At 39.3% G+C, this 24021-nt stretch overlaps 1 protein-coding gene across 3 annotated transcripts in view; it reads left to right on the plus strand.

Annotated features, from left to right (window-relative positions):
- The window catches only part of TMCC3 (transmembrane and coiled-coil domain family 3), a 133089-nt gene extending 112324 nt beyond the window's left edge, over window positions 1–20765 (plus strand). For all 3 annotated transcript variants that reach the window (XM_058023141.1, XM_058023142.1, XM_058023140.1), the window contains 3 exons: window positions 10294–11192; window positions 12659–12794; window positions 15456–20765. In XM_058023141.1, coding sequence (XP_057879124.1) covers window positions 10294–11192; window positions 12659–12794; window positions 15456–15758 — 1338 coding nt within the window. In that variant the 3' untranslated portion in view covers window positions 15759–20765. The remainder of the gene's footprint in view (window positions 1–10293; window positions 11193–12658; window positions 12795–15455) is intronic.
- Window positions 20766–24021: the final 3256 nt, after the last annotated feature.

Below are 24021 nucleotides of genomic sequence, written 5' to 3' on the forward strand. Positions count from 1 at the left end.
GTTTATTTATTTAGTTTATAAGCAATGAATTTATGACTAAAATTTCATGCATAATACACATTCTGCTGTATATTTACTCTACATGAGGAGATGTTCAACAAATGCTCCCTGTAGTTACGAGTAGGGGGCAGTGAGCTTTGTAATGAGCTTTTAGAAATCAGCAGGACTTCCTTCTGCAGGAGTTCATTCTACCCTTGACATTTTAGTTCTGGCAAAACAGAAATAAATGTATTTTCAGTTTGCAAACATCTCTTAGGGGAAAAGTCTGCTTTGAATTGCTAGTACTACCATGGCAAAACATAATGGCATCTTCAAAATAACATCAAAGGATTTGTACCATACAGTAAAAACAGAGTGAGTCCTTATTAAAGGCAGTTGTTTAAAAATAGTGGAGGTTTTTGTCCATAAAACTTTTTAAAACTGTGATTTGACACTCTCATTGCAACTAGTATGGTGACATAAGAATAATAATTTACCCTAGTTTATCTTCCCAAATCATCTGAATTGATTTCTCTAAGTAATTCAGTTTAATAAAACTCACTGACTGGGGATGTGCTCTCAGAATATGAATATTTTAAGACTAGATAAAGATTTTACTGTAGAGTTTTATTTCTCACTAATTGGGTGAATCTCACTGATGTTCTTTTCAGTTAGACAAGTGTTTTGAATTTTGGGTTTTTGATTAATAGATGTTATGTTATTTATGGAACTTGTCTACAACAGAGTTTCTTTCATGGATTGAGATTTTTGTGTGCTGTGTATTAGTATTTGAAGTGTACAGTGTATACAAAACATTGAAAGGAAAAATGGAGTATAAAGATGACTCATGACTATGTACAAATAGTGGATTAATTCTATAACATCAATACAACAGTCTTAGCTGAATTTTGTTCAGAGAGAATAGACTGACAGAAAAGTTTCTTAATACTTTTTGAAAGACCTACCTCCAACCTCTTATGGGAGTGGTTCATGCTAGTACCTGCTTGCAAACATTTAAAAAGATTATATGAGAAACTTCAGCATAATGTGCACAAGAGAAGATGTTTCTAGAGGATGCACACAGCACTGGCTGAAGTACTGCTTGGATGTATTGTTACAATGTGCACAGGGAACCTCTTTAAAGAAGAGGATTCAGAGACATCTGCTGAAGAGGCACACTCATCTTCATAAAGTGTTTGGGTCTTTTTACTGGAAAAGTTATCTTTTCTTGGGAATTCAGATTTGATTGTAACTATATGAGTTGATTGTTAGGGTGTAACCTTAAAACACCATGCCTAGAGCAGGTTCTCCAGAAGGTGCACAGCAGCTGAAACACTGCATGGATATGAGATTTTCTGAGGGCTAGTACTTATTTATAATAGCAATAACTTTATGTATATTTTACAAAATGTTTTTAAAAGCATATCTTTATACATGTATATTTATATAAATAACAAGATAGTAAACATACAAGTAATGTTTGAATATTTTCTCCACAATGAAAACAACTATAGATCTATTCATAAATGGAAAGCATCACTTGTGACACACTTTAATGGCAGAGTCACAGCATAGTTTCTGCTTTTCAAAACAATATTATTTATATTAACTTGAGGGACAACATTTTGTTTTCTTCCAGGAGGAAGTTATGCAAAGAGCAGGAAAATGTGGTTCTGTTGCCTAATGCTTTATATTGCCTCTTCAGTGAAAAGAAAAGAAAATGGTTTTGCTATTTTAAAAATAAATGTAAATAACAAAATGCTTTAAAGTTGTGTTTTTGTGATCCACAGGAGGTTAATTCCATTGCCTCTGCAGAGAACTTTGGTTCTTAATGCACTGCAATTAGGATGTTTTCTCCAGAGTTAAGTCAGAGCACTGTTAATCAGTTGTGTACAGTGGCTTAAAATACCATTATTGCAGCAGTGGTATTGAATAATAAATGACCTGCATAATATGTATCTGTGTGATTCAAATTTTAATTTTCTTTATTTTGCCCAATGAAAGAAGGAACTTTTTGAAGTAGTCTTTTAAATAAAACTTTTCCTCTTTCTTTTCTGGACTTCTTTCTTTTCTTTTTGGTTGTTGTGGGGTGGGTTTTTTTTTTTTTTTTTTTTTTTTTTTTTTTTTTTTTTTTGGGTTTTGTGGGTGTTTTTTCTTTTGTTTTGTTTTTTGTTTGAATTTTTTTTTAAATTTATTTCAGTTTTTGTAGATCATGAAGTATGGCCAGAGTTTTTGATTATTGGTGCCTCAATCTTCATGCAGTTCTCTGCCTTTAGGGTTATTTGTGGTTTGGGTACAAATACAAGCCTTGGATATCAGGTGTGGAGCCAAAATATGCACTCATATGTCTAATGTGGCAAATAGTGAAAGTGTATATAAGTAATGAAAGTTTGATAAAGTGAAGTTGCTTTGTCAAGAGATACACTAGTTATTGTGGAGAGGTAAATAAGCTGCTTAGTCATGCAATGTAGTGAAGACCCTATCTTTTGATTAAACCCTTTATATAAAAAATGAACTAGAACTCCTGGGTATAGGCAGCACTGCTGTTGTAACAGACATGTATTTTTGAGATTTGACTTTATCAGCCCAGCAGGGAGAGATGCAGGGCAGGGGGAAAAGGAAGAAGCAGGCAGGCTCTTTTAAGTAAGCAGCTCAGTTCATGTACAGGACAAGATGTGATTGTTTATATACTCAGGATGTGCTGCTGCTGCATCAACGCAAATGAAAAGATCCCAAGCCTGATGGAGCTATTGTTCTCTTGTTTATAAACAGAACTTTTGCCATGGTTTAAAGAAACAAAATCCCCAAGTCTTGAGTCTTTTGCCTGTGATGGCCAGTCTATATGGATTTAGAGTGTTTTGTCTCTCAGTGGTAATACTTTCAAAATTCCCTGCTACTATAAAGCCTTAATGTTCCTGTGACAAAATAGGTCCTATGCAATGTTGCCAGCTCAAAGCAATAAAAGTCGTTAAAATCAGCATTGAGCTGTGGGGTTGATTTTTGTAGGTGGGTAAATTACATCTTTAAAATTTCCTTAGAATTCTCTTTGTTTTGGGGCAAAGGAGGACTTGGATGGTTGTTGACTGTGAAGTTAGATGTGGGAGTTATTTCTCTGTAACTGAAGGAGAGAAACTTCATAGTATTTCCTGGAATTCTCTTGTATGATTGTACAGTTCCAGGAGCTGGGATTTCAGAAAATGCTTACACCATCTGAATAGCAATGAAATTAAGAGCTGACTGTGAAACAGAAAGAACCAGGTGGAGGGAGAAGGTGACCTGCTGCAACTTTATCAGTGTGGAATAATTTGTGAGGAGAAGTTAGACAATGCAGTGATACTCTAAATCACAAGTGATGAGAGATGAGATGCATATGCTGTAACTATGAGAAGTGATTAGTCATAGCAGGTATGTAGCTGGCTTTTTATCAAATTCTCATTCATGGAAAAGGATTTATAATTGAAAATGTGTAGCTGGCTGACTTTTCACAGAATGCTTCACAGTAGTCTGAAAAATTTCATTATTGCCATCTATTCAGACATCTTTTGAAAAAGAAAGCTTAATACTGAATGGGAGGTGAAGAAAAAATCCATAAAAGCTGGGAAGAGGGAAGGGACAGCACCTATTAGAAACACCAAAAGTAAGTAGAACAAATAATCTAGAAGAGATACAAAATGACTGGCCTCACTCTTCCAAACTGTCACCCCCCCTGTTTTCTAGTGGTGGTACTTTGGGAAAGGCGCTCTCCTTCACAGGGAATAGGAGTGCAGGCTTCTAACAAGCACTGCTTGATGGGGCCACGCTTTGAGCACCTGGAGCTCCCAAGCAGTTCCTGATGTTGCTGTGTAAACCTGAGAGAGAAGGAACATGCATGTAAATTACATTTCTTTTGGTCTGAGTTAGGAGAAGGTATTTTATGGACTTGTTTTTAATTAATGGTGCTTATCTAGAGAGGAGGACTGATTTGAAGCAAAATAGTTAAGCAAGGACTGTGGAATCTACCTTCTGCCTGCTTAAGAAATTTAAGCTTAGTAAATGTGAGTATTGGTTCATAACTGTATTTTTTTCTCTAGCTAGGACAGTGATTTTTATTCTTTTCTTCTTCACATGACTGCTGGACAGTAAATAGGAAGTAACTTGCTTACTTTCATAGAGGCATGTTGTTTTCAGATTTCAGTGTCTAGGCACAGAAGTTGTTTGTATTGGAACCAGTTTGCTTATGTCAGTTTTGTGCTGCCAAAAAACTTGGCACTGGACTGAGTGTGAGTTATGGTACTGGAGAATTTTCAGTGGATGTTCTTGGGTTCTGAAGGAGCTGGTGTTACCAGTGAAGGAGAAAACTGCCTCTTCCCCCCATTGTTCTCTTCTCCCATTGGTCTAATTTGAAATAGTACCATATTTACATACTTATCTACACACAAGCTGTGACCTGGAAAATTTGGCTTTAGTTTAGTCCTTTAAATAGAAATTAGAGAAAAGGTTCTTTCTGGGGTATTTCTGGTTTGAAATGAGCGTGCCTGTAGGATTTGAGGCAAAACATTTGGTGTGAAGTTGACTTGGAGTTTGGATCGCAGGTTATGCACGAGGATTTGGCCTTGACCAGATTAGATGAAGAGAGTAAAAGCTGTATTTCTAGTCACACTAGAACTTCAGTGCATGTGCTTTCTTGCAATTGCGTTCTGCAGAGTTTGTTTTATAGCATTTTCAACTTTGAATATTTTTTTTTAATTTTGGGGGTATTTTTCATTTAAACAAAAATTGCAGGTACATGTATCTCTTTCTTGAGGTGCCTATACTTAAGAGTCTCAACCCTGTGGTGCTAATGAATTAAAATGAAGGGAAAGATAGGTGATCAAACTGACCCTGAGAAGGACTGGATTCAACAGCTGATGTCTTGCCTAGGATGCTTAGTAGTTTAGTCTATATCTGAGGTCTTGCTGCAGTATCTTAGTAGAAAAGCTGAATTTCTATAATTACTAGACTGTGTTGGCATAGTGCAGAAAATGCTCAAAAGGATTCAAATCTCTGCAGCCTACTCTGCCCCTGTATGATGCCTTACTCATGGAATGGCCTTGAAGTTTCCCAGCCTTTGAATATTGAAGAGCAGATTCTTGCCAAAGGGTATCTGGGATTACCTTTGACTTCTACCTGGAATAAACATCTATGGTGTGTTAGTGAGATGCCTTACAGCTTCAATGCTTTTTTGAGGGGAGGTGGAGAGTAAATAGGTTATAGAGGAATTGATGATGATGAAAGAAACACCCTCAGTTATTTGACTCCATCAGCATTTGCCAGGTGGTGTCAGACAAATCACCCAGGATCTTCCATTACCCCAGTAAAAAGTAGAAACAGATTTTGCTGACTCCCTCCATTCCCATATACTCTCAACTCTCTGCATGATAATTAGCATGTTATTCTCACTGTAGGTACTTCTAGATATTAAGTCGCTCTGTAAAGAAACACAAGCAGAAGGTGTTTTGCTGTAACATACTGTACAAAAATGTTGGGGGCTGATTTAACATAACTTAAAATGGTTTATGATGTTTTAGTTCTAATTTAAGACTTCCATGAAGGATTCTCATGTGGATTTTAGAAGGAACAGTGAACTTGAAAGAGATGGTGAAAGTCTCTCCCCAAATACATTTTTGCTTTGGAATATACTGAAAACTTACTAAAACTCCCTCTGCATGTTCTTTTACCCATTGGAACACCTGTGCTTCTGGCATATGCATATTTCTGATAAAAAGAGAATTGTTCCTGAAGACTTTTGCTGGTATTACCAAATTCTAAGAGCTGTGAAGCTGCCTTAATCCTATTTTGTATGCCTCTTATGGGATTCTGTTTCTAAGCATTCATCAGAAACTCTTTCAAGATAGACTTAAATTGTCATCATAAGCTTTTGTTTAGCTTGACTGGTGGTGATAATGAGGGTTTTTAGAGAAAGAACAGGAAGGAAACACCTGTAAACTGAGCCTATTTAAGTAAGTAGATCATTTTGTGTCTTCATGGTTGTTTCTGTTAGTGAGGCAAGCCAAAGGAGCAGGCTTTCTGGAGCCTGATGCATATATGCATCTGTCTTGTAAATGCTTTTTATTCTCTATGCTTTTTAAAAGAGCATAAAAGAAATGACTTAAAGAGTAGAGTTCAGTTTGGTACCTTTAACATAGAGGGCTTATGTCTCACTTGTTAGTGGAGAGCCATTGGCACAGTCAGTGGAACCCAGCATGGCATTCATCTGAGCAGCCATGGGATGTGGGTTGCACTAGTGTGGGCTGCATGCTCTTTGTGCTCTATTCACTATGGATTTTTTTCTCCCAGGTGGATCCCACCCAGGATCTATGGGGAAGAAATAAGATCTTCTAGGTCTGCATTATATTTTCCAGTAGGAAGATTCAATGACCAATCTCTATAGGCCATTAAACACAATATTTTCACCTGTTCAGCAGATCCTGTCAATGTAGCATCTCTTTCCAACAGTCTTGCCTGAGGTATTGGGGAACATGGGTCCTACTGTGCTCTGGGCTCATTGACAGCATGGCCTGCAAGTCTGACCTTGGTGCTGCTTTTGCAGACGGTTAGTGAAGAAACATGTGCATCATTGTGATGCCAAGGGAATCCCTACCCTTGCTTCCATGAGTGGGTTTTCAAATCACTATTGTGCTCTGAATGGTTCTTTTTGAATAGCAGGCTCCCTGTTACCCAGCCCTCCACTTTACATTTAAGACAGCAAGTAAACCTGACAATTCATGTGCAGTGAAGGGTTCCCAGCATTGCACTTGTGTTCATTGCACCAAGAAGTGATTTTGTTGTCCCTTCTGAAACTCTGGACATGGATAGCATGGTCAGGCAGCTGGAGATCTTCTTGGCTCTCTGGAAAAAGGGAGGCTGGGGCTTTTATCTCTGAGAGTTACCTATCTCATCATCTGTGGTGCTGTTCTTAAGAGCTCATGTTCACTGTTCGTGAAAGCTTGTATTTCAGCAGCACAAGCATTACTGTTAGTTCTCAACTGGGTTGTAGTGAAGTGTGTGTGAGAGCTGCTCCATAAAGTGCAGTGGTCTCCCTCCAAGGCCCAGGTGTCTTTTTTCAGGCTAACATCAGCTATGGCTATCCCAGGACCATATGCAAATTGGTTTTTTCGCCTGTTTTTTCCTAGAAGACAAATTGAGGGCATGTCTCTAGTGTTTCCTCAGACTATGGGCTAGTGCTTTGACTTCCTGTCTACCTAGTGGTACCACATGTTTCAGGACTGCTGCTTCTCATCTACTGCTACTGCTCAGCTCCCTATTAATTGCCATTATATGAGATATGTAGGAGGATTCTTTTCTCTTCAAGTGCTTCTCACTTCCAAAAGGATGGCTCATCCATTTTAACTGTTGGGCCTGCTACTGTATGTAAACATATTTTTCTCTTTGTAACCACAGTGAAAATCTTTAAAAAATAAAATTAAAAACCCGTCTCTCAACAACTTCTTTGTTATTAATAGCTTGGTGGCCCTGTGAGGTGCGGGGGACCCAGGAGTCACAGCAGGAACAATGTCAGGGATGGCATTCCTCATTTCTTCCCGTAGCATAGCTGGGAGAGCACTCACACAGTTTGAAGGAGATGCCATTCATTCTCCTGCGCTGGGAGGATTTCAGCCTGCATCCCAGCAGAGGGCACCAGTACCTGCAGGGATGAGGAAGCATCTCATCATCTCAACTCCTACTGGCAGTCTTGTGCTCGGTGTAAAGAATGAGGCATTCGATACAGCAGGAATTCTTCTCATCACAGGATGAGACTTGCAGCAAGAAGTATTTGGGGTAGGATTTGAAGATGGAAATCTGATGTTTGGGTTAGCGTTAGTGCTGAGTTATAGAACAATCACAAATGGATCATCAAGGTAGAAGAAAGGTGAAAGGCCACTTGTCTAGACATACCTGACTCTCCCGCTGTCTGCTTGCTTCTGATTTAAAATAAACAAGCCAAAAACCCCAAAAAACCGTAAACCCCACTAAACTCTACCAACCAGCCCCCTACCTAAAAAAGAAATAACTCCACCCCACATTACATATCCCCTCCCAACAGCAAGGCGTATTGCATCAGCAGAGGATTGCAAGAGCCTCTTGAAAGAGGGTTGCTTGACCCAGCCTTGCAGCATGATGGCAGAAGACACCTGCCATTTTGTCCAAATACAATCAGAAACAAAGATATATTGGATATGACTTTTTTGTTCTCTTAGTGAGCTCTCAATCCAGTAAGTAAAACTGCTAGCAGTGTTTTGGGACTTTCAACAGTTATTTTCTAAATACTTTCCTGAATTTGAACTGACCCTGTGATTGGTTTAATTCAGGAGCAGACTTGCCCCACGCTAACAGATTTCCTCATGTCCAAAAGCATGGCAGCATTCAGCAGATGTATTCCTTCAAGGCTATTGTTCTTTTTATCTGTATTGCTTTCGTGACCTTGAAGTTTCAGGAAGGCAGAGAAGGCTGACCAATGGAGAGCCCTGTGAGGGAGGGGACATAAGGGAAAAGGGATCTGGTTTGGGCTTGTATCCAATTATTACAATACTATTTCTAGACTGTTTTTTACTGAGGAAGTAAACATTGCTGTGTAAAGGTTAGATATAGACCCACCCATTCCTGGAAGTTATGTACAACTTGTTCTGAGTGACATCAGTGATGGATCTGTTTTGTGTGTGTATACAATTCTGTGACTAATTACAGTATCATTTTGTGCCAAAGCTTATTTTAAAATGTCTTAGGTTGTTTCAAGAATTTCTTGTTAATTCTTGTTGTATACTGAGCATTTGGATCAATGCCAATTGTTTCTAACAAACTGGTAAAATGTAGATCTACTGGGCCACAACAATGGTTTAATCCCTGGGATACTGTCTGAGTCTTAAAGGTCATCATTAACCAATATTCTCCAAAAGAAATTGTCAACTCCAGACTTTCAATATGCATTTTTCAAGTGCTTTTTTTTATAGATATTGGTGAATGTGAATTTTTATGTTAGCTGGTTTGTGCCCTGAGTGGTGCAGTAGCAAAAGAAAAATCAAGAAAAATCTCCACTGTAATCCTTGGTAATCCATAAGGAAAATAATATAAATAAATAAATAATATAAAGTAGTAGAAATGAAAAGAGATTTTCACGAAGGCATTGTCAAGAGATACTTTAATATAGCTTCTGCCTTGTTTCTGCAATGGTCTTGTCTGAGGAATTATATTGGCTCCCCTGGTATCAAAGCTCTGGAAACCCATTATGGCTGGAGCATTTGTTAAGCAGTCTCTACAGACATGACACTGTGGCAGCTGCAATGAAATGCACTTTCTTTGTCACACAGGCTAAACCAAGATGATAATAGGGATAAAGCTATTTTGTTTAGATCATTCTTCTCATGCTTTCCCCATAACTTTGAGTTTATATAAGGAAACACTTCGAATGTTTTGTATCAGACTATCTTGCCTTTCTGTTGAGAAAGATAAAATGATCTGTTATGGTCGGTGTTGTGACTGAGTTGGCTAATTGTTTTTGTTGTGCTTCCAGAGAGCATTTAAGGTGTACAGATCTTATACTTGACTGAATGCAGTTTTCTTTCCTGAGTTTCTGCCTGTAAATCCCACTCAGTGAACTTCCTAGTAAAACAGAATTAGCACAGCAGATCAAGTTGTTGAGCACCTTTATCAAGCTGGAAAGTCAAATACAGGCCAATTCTTTCTCTGTACTCTCTGCTTTAAAAAACAACAGTTGCTTCCAGCTTGCAGCATACACTAGATTTTCAAGAGCTTTCTTTCAGCTAGTTCTGCAAAAACTTGGAATTGTGAAAGGAATTTAAATTGGGATGTATCAGAAAAAGGCATTAAATCTGGGAAAATATACTGAACAGTACATTGTATATAGCACTGCTGTAGACGGAAAGATCTGGTTACATCTCCATTGGTGTTTGGCCACTTTTAAGAGAAAAAACTGAGTGATTATCAGCCATGGTCTCTTTGAAACTCCTAATAATAAACAACATATTTAAGAACCTTTTCTAACTAGGTGTTATTCTTGTTTTGTGGCAAACTGTAAGTGATTCTATAACCTATTCTGAATTATTTTCTCTCTAATTCATCTTTATTTTAAGAGAGACAAGCAGTTCCTTAGACTGTTTATTAACTTGTAGAAGTCAAAAAAATGCTGCTTAATTTCAAAGAAAACTTCATTATGCTTTGCTAATATAAGCTACTTTATACTGTATACTTGATATAATTATATGTGGAAAAGTAAACTGGATGTTGGATTTTAAAAAAATAGAATTCAAATTCCATTTACCTCTTTTTCTTTTCTCTCAGGTGGAAAGACATGACATGAATACCCTGAGTCTACCACTTAACATCCGTCGTGGAGGTTCTGATACCAACCTGAACTTTGATGTACCAGATGGGGTCCTAGAGTTTCACAAAGTCAAACTCAATGCAGATAGCTTGAAACAGAAAATCCTCAAGGTTACAGAACAAATCAAGGTTGAACAAACAGCTCGAGATGGAAACGTGGCTGAGTATTTGAAACTGGTGAACAGTGCAGACAAGCAGCAGGCTGGGCGCATCAAGCAAGTCTTTGAGAAAAAGAACCAGAAATCTGCCCACTCCATTGCCCAGCTGCAGAAGAAATTGGAACAGTATCACAAAAAGCTCAAGGATATTGAACAAAATGGATCTTCCAAAGCTACCAAGGATACTTCCAAAGATAACTTGAAAGACGTTCAGCATGGAAAGTCTCGTAGCACTGGGCACGGAGCAGAGAGCAGCAAGTCGGGTGTGCCGGGTGTATCTCTGACACCCCCTGTCTTTGTTTTCAGCAAGTCCAGAGAGTTTGCCAATCTGATCCGAAACAAATTTGGTAGTGCAGACAACATTGCTCATCTGAAAAATACCCTGGATGAATTTCGGCCAGAAACGAGTTCTAGAACCTATGGGGGCAGTGCCACCATTGTTGCCAAACCAAAATATGTTAGTGATGATGAATGCTCAAGTGGGACCTCTGGATCAGCAGACAGCAATGGGAATACTTCCTTTAGTCCTGCTGTGGCAAGCACCCTGGACAGCCAAGGAAAGCTTTCCATGATTTTGGAGGAACTAAGGGAAATCAAGGAGACACAGTCTCAATTAGCTGATGATATTGAGAATTTAAAAACCCAGTTTAAAAGAGACTATGGCTTTATTTCTCAGATGCTACAAGAGGAAAGATTTAGGTATTTTTTTTTTTAACTGTTCTCTTGAAATGACTTTTGAATGGGTATAGAAACTATTTGGAAAGTGTGTGTGTGAGAGAGAGAGAGAGAGATATTTCAGAAGCAAGAGGAAAAAATAATTCCAATCAATATCTAGTACCAACATGTTTAATTCCTTCCAACAACTGAAAATACACACAGAATATTTATATTTTCTAGCAAATGGTGTAGTGCCCTTTGCTTTTTGTCAGAGGCTGGTCAAAAGACTCTCTCATCTCTTTTATGTGAATTATGTGAGTACTGCGTATAGGAGATGCCGATGGTTTTGTAGCTCGTGGAAGGATTCTATCTAATGTGACTCAAAAAAGCTAATCAGTCTGTGGTGTAGCAGAACTGACTGATAAGTATACCCTTGACTCCTGGGTACCTTGTCCAAATACTTCTCACACACTTTGCTATCTCCTGGATGCAATGTCACCTTGTACCCTGGTGTAACACACACTGGGAGATGTATTTTGAAGGGCTGTAGCACAACTTCATCTTGCATTTGTTACATGACAATTAATTCCTTCATCATCCTCTGTGAGAAGTGGATGATATGTTGTACAGAGGGCTTTCACCTGCTGTACCTATATCCCATTTTTCCTATGGCTTGTTAAGGTGACAGTCAATTCTTGAAGTCTTCACTATGCCAGTTGGCAAAATCTTGGTATGAAGGGCAATATTTCATGTCTCCCTTGCTTATAGTTCTTGAAATACAATTAAAGACTTGATATCATGTGGTAATATAGGGAGGAAAGAACAATGAAAGGCCTGCTGAGCTTCTGACTTGGTTTCAGGAGAAGGCAGAGTGGCCTTTTCTGACAGCTCTCTGCCAGTAAAATCTCAAGCCTCCTGCTACCCATTTCTAGACAATTTTGCCTCCATCATTTTTGTGCTGACTGCAGTGTTTGCCTGTTTGTGTGTTAAATCAAGTGACAAACTCACAAAAAAAAATTCTAGTTTGCTGGTGGTTTACTTGAACTACTTTACCATGTAGAAACATGCCAGAACAGACTGTACATAAATGGCAGAACCCTGCAGTTGTGTATGAGAGAGAACATATTTTTCCTGTCATTACTGGTGAGCTATTAACTGGCTCAAACTTACTTATGAAGCCATATCTTCTTGGCTAAATGAAGAGTGAAAAATGTGAGTTGGATATCCTTAGGCACTGTTTATTTTTCATATAATTTGCCAGTGATGTACAAATATTTGCTTTTTAGCACCTACTGCCAGCAAGAAACACTCAGAAAAGGCTTTCTGATTGCTGAATAAGTGTTTGTGGAAAGTTTGCAAAGTTTTTACTGATTTCTATATGTACTTTGTAATGCCAGTCAGATGAATTCACCACGTGCTGAGAAATTACCTTTTAAAATGTGCAATGTTTTCATGATTTGCATTACTTGAATAGAAGGCACTAAATTTAGACTTCTTTTCCTAATAAGATATGAAAGATTGGAGGACCAGTTAAATGACCTCACTGACCTTCATCAACATGAGACAGCAAACTTGAAACAAGAGCTAGCCAGCATAGAGGAGAAGGTGGCGTATCAGGCCTACGAGCGATCACGAGATGTTCAGGTACTTATTTTTCTTATCCTAATCTAATAACATTTTGTGGAGATCTTGTACCATGAAACACTTGCATTTTTCTGCATATTTTAAAATGAGGAATATGGGAAAATATGTAAGCTTTGAACATGTTTGTAAGCTTAACATATTTTCAATGTTTTAAAGGGAAAACTCAGCACATTGAATCAGTGACAGTCTCCATTTGTTTCTCTGGATTCGAGATTTTTTTTTCTGCTGAAACTGATGACATGGCCCAGGCAGAGTTGTGGTGGAAGAGTGGCCTGTTTTAATTTCTTTCAGAGAGGAGGAAGGAATCAAGTCTCATTGTATTGTATGACACAACACTTCTGACAATGTCCTGACAAAAACTTCTTGCTCAGCTTAGGATAAAAACTAAGAGAAATAGACTTGTAGATTTGCCAGTTATAATTAAAGAGTTTTAAGCCATAGTCACAACAACCTCTATAATCAAAGCTGTGGGGTGTTTTCACCTTAGTGATCAGTTGTAGTCATGTCTGACTTCAATCAAAAACCAGTATTAATGTCTACATGTCCTGACAGCATGTAGTTATGTATGTACTTGAATATTTAATACAACACAAGCACTTACATAATGCATAATATTTCCACTCAAATCTGAGGAAGTGGTGAAAAGTGGTGAAAACACAGTTGTGCCTTACCTATTCATGAAAAACTGAGGAATGCTTAAAGACTGTCTCTGTCTTTTACCATTGGCTCACATGGTAAAAGAACCTAAAACCTGACCTGTATACACCTGTGCTCACATTTCCAAACAGAGAGAGTGCAGGCAGCAGGATGATCACAGTTTCCTAAATGTTAATTAGGAAGCTCCTGGGAACAGAGTGGGAAAGGGATGGTACTGAATCTAAGCATATCATAGGTTTCATTGTAGGTTTAAACAAGAGAGGTGTCTCACAGATTTAAAGAAAAGAGCACTCCTTTCTGTGAGGGCATCTTGAGGATGTAAAAATGTAATGAAACCTGAGTTGTCCAACAGAGGGGCTGTGAAATATTCCTTAAGTCATTAGCAGAATCCTGGAGGGGTGTCAGAGACTTTTAAAAGACTCCTGGAAGGGTGTCGGAGACTCCTTAATGAAGTGCTATGTTGACACAGCCTTGTTTCTTTTATCTCTGAACAGTTGGGCCCATTTAAATTTGTCTGTCTGGGGCTTTGGAAAATTAGCTAAAATAGAGTAAAAGGATTTAAGCTCTGGATATTTTGAGTAACAGCCCAACTGTCACTAAAGGATGTGCAGATAGTTTTAAAGACATGTTCAGCCTCTCAATGCAGAACTGCAGGTATCAGACTTTTGCAGCTGGACTTCTTCTAAAGCAGCACAAGACAAATTGAGGATAACTTACAGTCAGAGTGGAAGAAAGACCAGGGAAGTTCATTAGTGTGTAGTGGAGAACATGCCTGAACCATAACAGCCTTTGTGCCACCCATGAAGAACTGTAATAACAATCTGCTATTTTGTTACTACTTCCTAGAGCAGTGAAGGGAAGCAGCCTTGTGTAAGGCACTGTGCCACACTCTCTGTGGTGATCTCGGTGCCTGGCCAGTCCCTTGGTAAGCCAGTCCAGCTTGCTGAAACAATGAAGGACTGACCCAGCAAGGGATAGCTGATAACTCTCTGGGTGTTTATACACTGAGGTTTGGTTTGAAACAGCTTACTGTGTGAGCAGGTGAACCAGCTTGCTAGTGCAAGGAAAATACCTGGAGCGTGAGAGTGTGCAAGAAAGTGGGGATGCTGGAGCGTTGGTTTTCTTTGTCACACAGTGGTAAAAGATTCTGTCAAGTTGATCAATCTCGTGAAATTATAGCTCTGCACCACGTTGTGCAGTGATGCCTAAATCCCAACTCCTGCAAAAAGCTGGCATTTTGGCAAGTAAGGGAAGCAGGTGGAAGTTTTTCTGTTTTGCTTTGGGAGGGTTTAAGCATGAGAGTAGTGTCTTTAGGAAGCATTTTAGTCGCAGAAGAGAAAGGTCTGCTTTCTTTAGAACACATTGTGAAGCTGAATAGATCATGTGGGAGAGAATCCCATAAAAGCATCTCCACAGGTTGTTCCACTGTCTTCACACTGACAGTGGGAGAAGGCCAGATCTCACAGAGAGCTCAAGCCCAACACTGTGGGATGGGTAGCTTTGAGAGCAAAATCAATGTAGACCACAGAGGCAGTGTAAACTAAGTGCTGCTACATGTTGCAAAGTAGAGTTAATTAGTATCGCAGCAAGCCCAGCCTAATCTTTTCTATAGAATATACAAAGAAACTAATTTTCTTGTTGTTTTGATGCAGTGATAGTTGCTATGGCAACAGCTTTACTAGTACTTTATATCAACAGTATATATAGGAAACAACTGTCATGAACATTAAAGTTATGATACTTTTTCTTGAGCATGAAAAAAAGAACAAACCTACATTTTGGACAGTGTTGTTAGCCTTGATTATGCCTGAGCAAACAGTGACACACTCATTCAGACATATGTGTGTATTTATTCTTTTAAAAGTTGGTGGTTCATTGAAATTTTGGCAGTCAGTAATAAATTACACTTCTAATCTAGCTGATGGATGGCTCTGCTGCTAAAATGTGAAGAACCATTGAAGGGAAATATGGCTGCTCTAACTAATTCTTGTTTTCTGTCTCCAGGAAGCCTTGGAATCATGCCAGACCCGAGTTTCCAAACTGGAGCTCCATCAGCAAGAGCAGCAAGCACAGCAGTCTGAAACAGTTAATGCCAAAGTGCTCCTGGGGAAGTGTATAAATGTTATCCTGGCCTTCATGACTGTCATCTTAGTCTGTGTTTCTACTATTGCAAAGTTCATTGCTCCTATGATGAAGAGCCGCTTTCATATCATCTGCACTTTCTTTGCAGTGACACTGCTGGCAATATTTTGTAAAAACTGGGATCATATCATTTGTGCTATAGAAAGAATGATTATACCAAGATGAAGCTATTGGACTGGCTGGTCTTCTATTTTTTCTTTTTTTTCTTTCTTTTTCCCTTTTTTCTTCCCTTCCCTGTTTTTTAAGCACTGTGTGTATACAAATTCTGGTGTAAATATATAAAAGTATACTTGTTGGCAGTCAGTTGCCTGTTCAATCTGATTTTGTCTAACTGGCTGTATCTGTGATGAGCTGCTCACTTAAGTCAGTCTTCTGCCTTAATCCAAAAGGTTTCCCACTTTCCAAACCCATACCCACAAAAGATGGTATGATGGGCTGGGAGGGATCCCAGCAACTGCAAGTGTCAGGTGCGTTTTTTACTAGGCTGGAGTGCAAAGAGTGTGATCAAGAGGGAGTGCCATAGTGTGTATCAGCTCTGCTAGACTGATAGTTAATTTTCCCTCTGAATCCAACTAGAATGATAAACCAAATCATGCAGTCATGTGTATTGATAGTTCTAGATTCTAAACATGGGATTTTGAGTTTTCAAGACTAACAAAACTTGATGCTTCTGCTAGTAACTTTTTGCAGAGCTTATTGTTTGTACATGAGACCAGTGATGACTATTGACCACAGTTAGCAGTTGTTCTGTCCTGGCACTGTTCCTTATTGCATTTGGGAAACACATATATGTGGCATAAGACTTCCAAAGATGGCCTGAATTGAATTATAACATCCCCAGGCAACTTTGTAAAGGAGTTAAGAAGCAAGTAACTGGTAGATAAGTTGTCACCCACACCAAAGCACTCACTTTTTCAAGCCCTGCAACCTGCACAGGAAAGAAGTACAGGGAACAGCAACATTGAGGTTAGCCTCTGTTAGCACTGAATTGTTGGGGTGTTCTGACTGAAGACAAAGCATACAGGTGGTGGGACCCTGGGTACAGTGGATTTCTTTCTTCTGTCTGATTAAATAATGTGGCAGAAACATGAGAGAACAGCTTCTTAGGGGGAGCAGGGAGTTAAACTTTACTGTAAATATAGGAACTGTAGACACTCTCAACAAACATTCCTGAAAATAATGTATTAACATGCAGTATCACTACTAGGAGACAGGGTTGGGTTTGTTTTCCCACTGGAATTTATTTTGCTTGATTTAATAAGTGCAAAAAAATTTCCCTGAAATCAGCTTGGCTTTCAGCCATGATGTAAAACAAGATCTTTATTAAAATAAACAAACAAACAAACAAAAAGCACAAAACCACCACAACTAGAATTCTTCTCCAGTCTCCATTAAGTGAAAAAACAGTGTCTCCAATTATTTGATGTTCAGTGTTAGTAACTGTGAAAATAATTGTCATTACATATTTTCTTTTCAGTTGCAGTATTTTTTATGCTGGTATTATGGGAGGGAGGGCATAGTTTGATGTGTATATTTCTTTTTAATCAAGTGCAATAGTTGGTGTAGAATTTGTGAAGACTTTATTCTCAGGAGAGGGAGTGGGTGAGGAGAAGGCAGGGGAGAAATCTGACATTTTACCACAGATAAACAGTGAATAATTACTATTTGTGGCTTCAAGAACTAAGGAAAGGACAGAATTAACTTAATAAATAATGATATAACTCAATGTTTAGAAAATTCAATTAAAATACTTAGAAATATTTAAAGAATTCTTTATATGTCCTAAGTCTTTGCACAGAGAATCAGGAAGGACTGTGCTGGTTTGCAGTCACTGGAAATGGATCAGATTGGGCACACCCATCTTATCTTAACCCAGCCCTACCTCATCTCAAGTGGGAAGTGGAGTGGAAACCAAAGCCAAACAAACAAGAGCCCAAACAAGACCAAAAACTGGTTCTGATCCTAAGAATGCTGTGACTCTTCATGGTGTTTTCTTGCCATCTCTATTATAAACGTCATACTTCTTTTCAGCTTGCACAGCCAACTTCTGCATTGGCCTCTTGAAAAAATAGTTAGTTTAGCATTTTGTTAAATGGGTTCAGAAAGGTAGACATGCAAGAAAGGAATACCATGGGTTAATAATGTTTACATAAGAAAAACTCCTTTACCTATTGCATGATTATACATTTATATAATCCTGCCATTGCTATTTGATGTAGTTTAAATGTTACATCAGGCAGCCTCAAGGACAGGCAGGAAAAAGGTTTTATTTGTCTTATAAGAAAGGATGTTGGGGTGGTAATTCACATTCCCTTCACACCTGGGAATGTGAAGGCTTCTGCTCCAAGGGCATCCGGTTACAACTCTGGGAGATAACCTCAGTACAAAATGAAAGTAAAATCTAAAATTTATGTCTCTACAAAAGATTGCTCACTGTCTTGACAGAATCTGACAGGGCCTACATTGTAAATTGGAAACAGGAAGGTCTTGCACTTCAATCTTGGCTTTATGTGGCAGAGGACATAGAAAAAGCTATAAAGGCTGCATAAGGTTAGTTATGTAAATTAAAATAACCTAATTGGTGAATGGGTGCATCTCTTTTCTTGGTTTTTTCCTCTGTTGGGTTTAAATCACTGAAGGATGTGACACACGTCAAGAAATAATAAAAAAATGTAAAAGTGAAGAGCAAAAGCCTGCTTTTGATGAAACTGTGGTCGTTTTGCACAGAGTGAGACTGTAGTGCCAGGAACTCTGCCATGTGGAAGGCCACCCAAGGAGGGAGGTCTCCCATCCTGCTTTCAGTGTCACATTTCCTACTGTGTGCTAACTACTGGTATGTGGTGACATCTTCCATGTGCCATGTTAGCTCACTAGACTGGAAGAAAAACCTGGTGAAAGAGGTGGATGGTTCTCCACATCTGGAGACTTGAAGGGCTGGTAAAAAGGTCTCATGAGTATGAAGCTGGGATTTTAAGGGAGATGAGACTTTTTCTTCTTGCTGCAGTGAATCATCAGCTGTCCCTAAAACTGGGCTCCAGGCAGACTCTCTGCAGATTGTTGGGGCAGCTTCAGTGTAGAAAAGTCCTTCCTAACTTTTTCCTAGAGGGAACAAACAGCCCCGGCATGTGGTGACAAGCTAGCCAGCTGTGCCCATACTCAGGATCAAGAGAAGGCAGGAGCCTGAGCTAGCCTGGGCTGATGCCTCTGCCCTTAGCTTCAGTATGGGCACCACTTCCCCCCTTTAGGCTGGGATTGTGTATTTTACATATTAGTGTGTGTATCTGGCCTGCAGTCTGAGCTTCCTGTGACAGTATGCCTAGGCCAACCCAAAGAACTACAGTGCTCCTAATGGGAACTCCGCTCAGTCAATGAGAACTTCTCAATCAATTAACCATGTTCTGTCAGGATACCATTTGCTTTTATATTCTCATACAACACATCAGGCATTCTTAGGATACTCCTTACACCTACTCATCATGAGCCTCTAAAACACTCCCACTCAACAAAAAGTTGCCAGACAGTGTCTTTTCTGCTTGGTGCTGCTTGGCAGGCAAATATTTCATTTCACTTTGGTAGCAGTTCTCTGATGGAAAAGCTCTTCAGTAAGTTGTTACTTCCTGTTCTATAGGCTTTTGGCAGCTTTTGTTTGGAGGTTTCTGGAGATTTAGTTTCTTATGAAAATTAGCACAATTTTCCTGATTTCTCCTATTTCAGCATTCAGGACTACATGAGGTTTCCTCTAAAAATTGTCTAATGGATCCCTCTGCTAGCTTCAACTCCATTACTGTTGAAAGTCCAATTAGTGATTGGCAGGAGTGATCGAGACCCAGTTTAAATTCCTTCCTATTTCTGCTTCACATTATATGCATTCATGCAACTTCTCATTTGATTGCACTCCTGTGATGTCTATTTGCTCTGAATTCTTAGAGAGGCACTAAAAAAATTCACTGCATTTTAGTATAATATCAAAATGTTTGTGTTATGCAGTGCCTCTGCTGCAGGACATCTATCAGTATAGATCTGATGTCTGCACTTCAGGAAGGGTATTTAAAAGCCAATGGTTTTCTGTGAACACATAATGACTGCTTATCTGGGGAATAGCAATGCAAAAGGTGAATTTGCTGTAGGAAAGATACGTGATCCACTCACCCAGGAGTTGAAGCTAGACAAATCCAGGGTAAGCATAAGGTTCAGTTTTGCAATCATAAGGGTTGCCAGGTAATTATTAGCTACTGACTGACATAATAAACAAGGACTACAGCATTTGAAGTTGAATTAGTTCAGGCTTATGATTGATATGAAGTTAACTGCATAATAACAACTAGTGCTGTCTGAAATCAAAATCATTGAACAAGAAATTCAGGAACAAAACAAGAAAACACAGATACTTGTAGTTAATTCAGAAGGTACAAGAGCCAATTTTCTTGTTTGGTTGTTTTTGTTATGGGAAACCAAGTCCCTTTCCACTATGATTGAGACATTTTACTGCTGCATTCAATGATATAATGGAAGATAAACAGAGATTAATGTAATTAAACACTTTAATTTTGATAACAGAATTTAATCTCTTCTGAAAGTCCATCTAGGACTAGCAATCAGGCAAATTTATTCTCCACTATTTTTAATCAACCAAATATATATCTGCTTTCTTCATTCCCCATTATGCCAGAACACGGCCTTTAAGTACAGGAGATTATAACAGGCTTGTTTTCAGACAAACTTGGAATGGTCTCTCTGATGCTAGCCCTGCACAAAGTGTCAGACAATTATACATGGCAACAGTGAAAGATTAAAAAAAGTTTTATTTTAGTCAATGAAATTGCTTATTTTCCCTGAGAAAGCCAACTGAGAGGATGCTGTATATAGGGACTGCATGAGGCCAAGTCAAACAGTCTTGTATGGTTGATTTGCTGTACATTTAGCATATTAAGTTGTACTGTTGTTGGAAAGTTTTGCACAAAGCCACCTTTCCTTTTTACCCAGGGAACCTGGGTCTGGTAGTATCAAGGTGTACCAAAAATTGTCTGCTTTTATTGACTAAAGTTAATTGTCTTGGTGTGTGACCTGCAATGTTTCTCACAGTATCTCCATTTTGTGCAGCACTGTGGAAAGATTCAACTATGAAAATGTAATTTTTGTGTATTTGGTTGTGTAGTCATGACTGCCTCTAAGGTGCCATTAACATTTTTTAAAATAAAAATATTTACATTTATTTGAAGATGAATATTGTCTCTTAAACTTTCTGTCTGATCACTCAAACCCCTATCAGTTTTCCTTTCTCAGTACAAATTATTCAGTTGACAGTGATAAAGTTAATCCATTGAGCACAAGGCCCACTTTTAACATACTGACAAATCTGAGCATTCTGCTCTGCTGCAATTTTGACCAAAACCTGTTGAGTTTCACCTACAGTTGTGACATGGCAAAACTGTAAACATCAAACTGGGTATCATCATTGCTTTTGTCCAAAACTTGTGTGAAATTTGCCATGCAAATGTTGTGCTATTGTGCCAAGTGACTGGACTTATTTTGAATTTTTTTTTTTTAATTTAGAATTAGAAACTGAAGAAGTATTTTTATATTATTGCCAGAAACCTTGGTCATGTGTGCCAAAAAAATAACTTAGCTGATATAAAGCAAAACATTTGCCTTTATTATTTGTAAGGCAGAGGTCTTGTCAGCTGGCACTGGCAGCCACTGGCAATGATGTTATTTTTGTTCCATGAGTAGAGCAGAAACGGTGCCATAACAGATTGCTTTGCAATCACACTGTACTTCCTATTTTCTCCTATTTGATGAAATGGCACAGGCTGTGTCACCTGCAGACTTTCCTAGGTCTTGTCATGCTGAGTTTCACATGTGTTCCTGAAACTTGTTCTATATTAAGGCTAACTCCATTCACAAACAGCAGCTTCTCTCAGAACCACTAAGGATTTTGTCCATTTCTGGCATGGGCTGAATAATCCCTGCTAACCAGGCAAACCAGACATAAAAAAATACACCTCACTCACCATCAGTTCTCACAGTTGTTCAAAACTCTGGCTTTGGAGAGTGCATAGCACACCCTGGTAACTGCTTTAACACCCAAAATTAGAAAGGCAGAGAGTAAAATACAACAGTTCTGTTTAACAGCACAGAAAGAGAAGTGTCACCAAGAGGCAGCCACTGTGTTGTTAGTGATCACTGGATGAAACAAATAACCCTTACCAGCAGTGTACTCTGAAAATATTTTGTGTTGGTGCCCCAAATAACTGCAAGAACCAAAGTTGTGTGACTGTGCCAGAATCAGCTGAAGGCACCCAAGACTTCATCTGCTGTTATGCTGCAACTCATTTTGCAACATCCAGAATTGCTCTGAACTAGCTGGCTGAGGCAGTGCTAGCAGAGCAGATTATAAACTTAGTGATAAATTCTTCCTGAAAGTGTGTGCTTATTTCTCTGCTTGTGCTGCTGCAGAAGGTGCAGCAGTGAAACAGCAGGTCCTGCCTCCCCTGGCAACTGGCACCGCACTGATGTAATTGAAAGGAGAAGTTTCCACACTGTATCCCCTTCAATTCCTGTGTGGACTGTGACTTAGGTGACAAATCATTAGTTTTGTGAAGTTGCCTAGTGGATCAATGCTATGTCACCTTTTATGTGTAGCTGACCAGATTCAGACAGAAGTAAAGTGGAGAGGCTGAACTACTGGACAGGCTGGTGCTAGACATTTGTGGGATTCTGCAGGACCCCATCCCCTGCCCAGTTCTCTTCAACCTAATTAACATCTTGGATGCAGGACTCAAAGGAATACTAAATAAGTTGGCCAAGGACACTAAATTGGGAGGAGCTGTCGACTCCTTTGAGGGCAGAGAAGCCCTGCAGAGAAGAGAAGCCCATCACCACAAATTAGAGATGGGAGATCACCAACCAAATGAAGCTTAACAAGGGAAAGTGCCAGACTGTGCCCCTGGGACAGGGCAGTCCTGGCTGTGTGTATAGAATGGGGAACGACTGGCAGCACTGCAGAAAGGGACCTGGGCTCCTGGTGCATGGCAAGCTGTACATGAGCCAGCAGTGCCCTGGCAGCCAGGAGGCACCAGACAGCTGGGGTGTCCTGGGGGAATCAGGCACAGCATCACCAGCCAGGCAAGGGAGGGGATTGTCCCCTCTGCTCTGCACTGGGGTGGCCTCACTCGAGTGATGGGGGCTGTTTTGGGTGCCACAGTATAAAACAGAGATTAAACTGTTAGAAAGCATCCAAAGAAGGGTCACTAGGATGGTGAAGGGGCTGGAAGGGCAGCCTTTGAGGACTGGCTGAGTTCACTTGGTCTGTTCAGCCTGGAGAAGAGTTTGCACTCTCATGACCAGCAACGAGACTTGAGGAAATGGCATGAAACTGAGTCAGGGCAGGTTTAAGTTGGATATCAGGAAAACATTTCTTTATTCAGCGTGTGGTTGAGACTGGAAGGGGCTCTTCAGGGAAGTGGTCACAGCACCAAGTCTGTCAGAGCTCACAAAACGTTTGGAACAAGCCCCTCAGATACATGGTGCAACTCTTAAGGCATCCTGTGCAGGGCCAGGAGTAGGACTCAATGACCTGATGAGAGTCTTCCAAGTCAGCATATTCTATGACTCTGTGATAACTTACACCTCAGGACAAGCTTGAAACTGGCCAGTGCAAAACTTCTGAAAGAAACACAGACATGCTTGTGACAGAAACTTTAGGAATTGAGCTTGCATTTGATGTAGTCATTATCCCTTCAGCTGCTGAGTGTGTGGTTCTACCCACCTGTGTGTGTAAATTTGGAAAAACTCTTTAGTTATTGTGCCTAGAATGGAATCAATCCAATGGAAATGAAAGCACAGTCAGGACTGAAGCTGGTAATATATGAAAACAATATACATGGGAAGAAACCCTTGCAGCCTAAAAAATTCCTTTTTTTTTTTTTTTTTTTCTGTTGAATACCATTTTAATGAGTTGGTACTGGTGAGGAGAACATCCTTTTCCTCTGTGGTTATAGGCACTTGGTGATAAAGACAGAAGATCAGCATGAGATACTGTACATCCGGGCTGAACAGAAAAGGAGAGAACACAGTGCTTGTGTGGTCAGCAGTCCCATACAACTCATCTGAGTAATAGCTTGATAAACTGCTTTGGGCTTTATACCCACTGATGTGCTCTAGGCTAAAAATTGTACTCTGGTCCTACTGAGCTTAATGGTAAAAACCCCTCTAAGTTTAATTGGGCAAGACTTATCATAGCACTAAGGGACTTTAAAGCAATTCTGTCTTTTGACTTTGTAATGCCGAAAATATTCATTTTCTCAGGCAATCTACCCACCACAGTGTATGGTTTTAAGTGTCTTCCACAAATAGCACACTACTTAGTCATAGACATCTCTGCCACAATTGTATGGGATGGTGAAACAATCTGGATGCTTTCAGGATC

This window comes from Melospiza georgiana, chromosome 4, assembly GCF_028018845.1.
Source record: "Melospiza georgiana isolate bMelGeo1 chromosome 4, bMelGeo1.pri, whole genome shotgun sequence".
In the NCBI taxonomy this organism is placed as follows: Eukaryota; Metazoa; Chordata; class Aves; order Passeriformes; family Passerellidae; genus Melospiza; species Melospiza georgiana.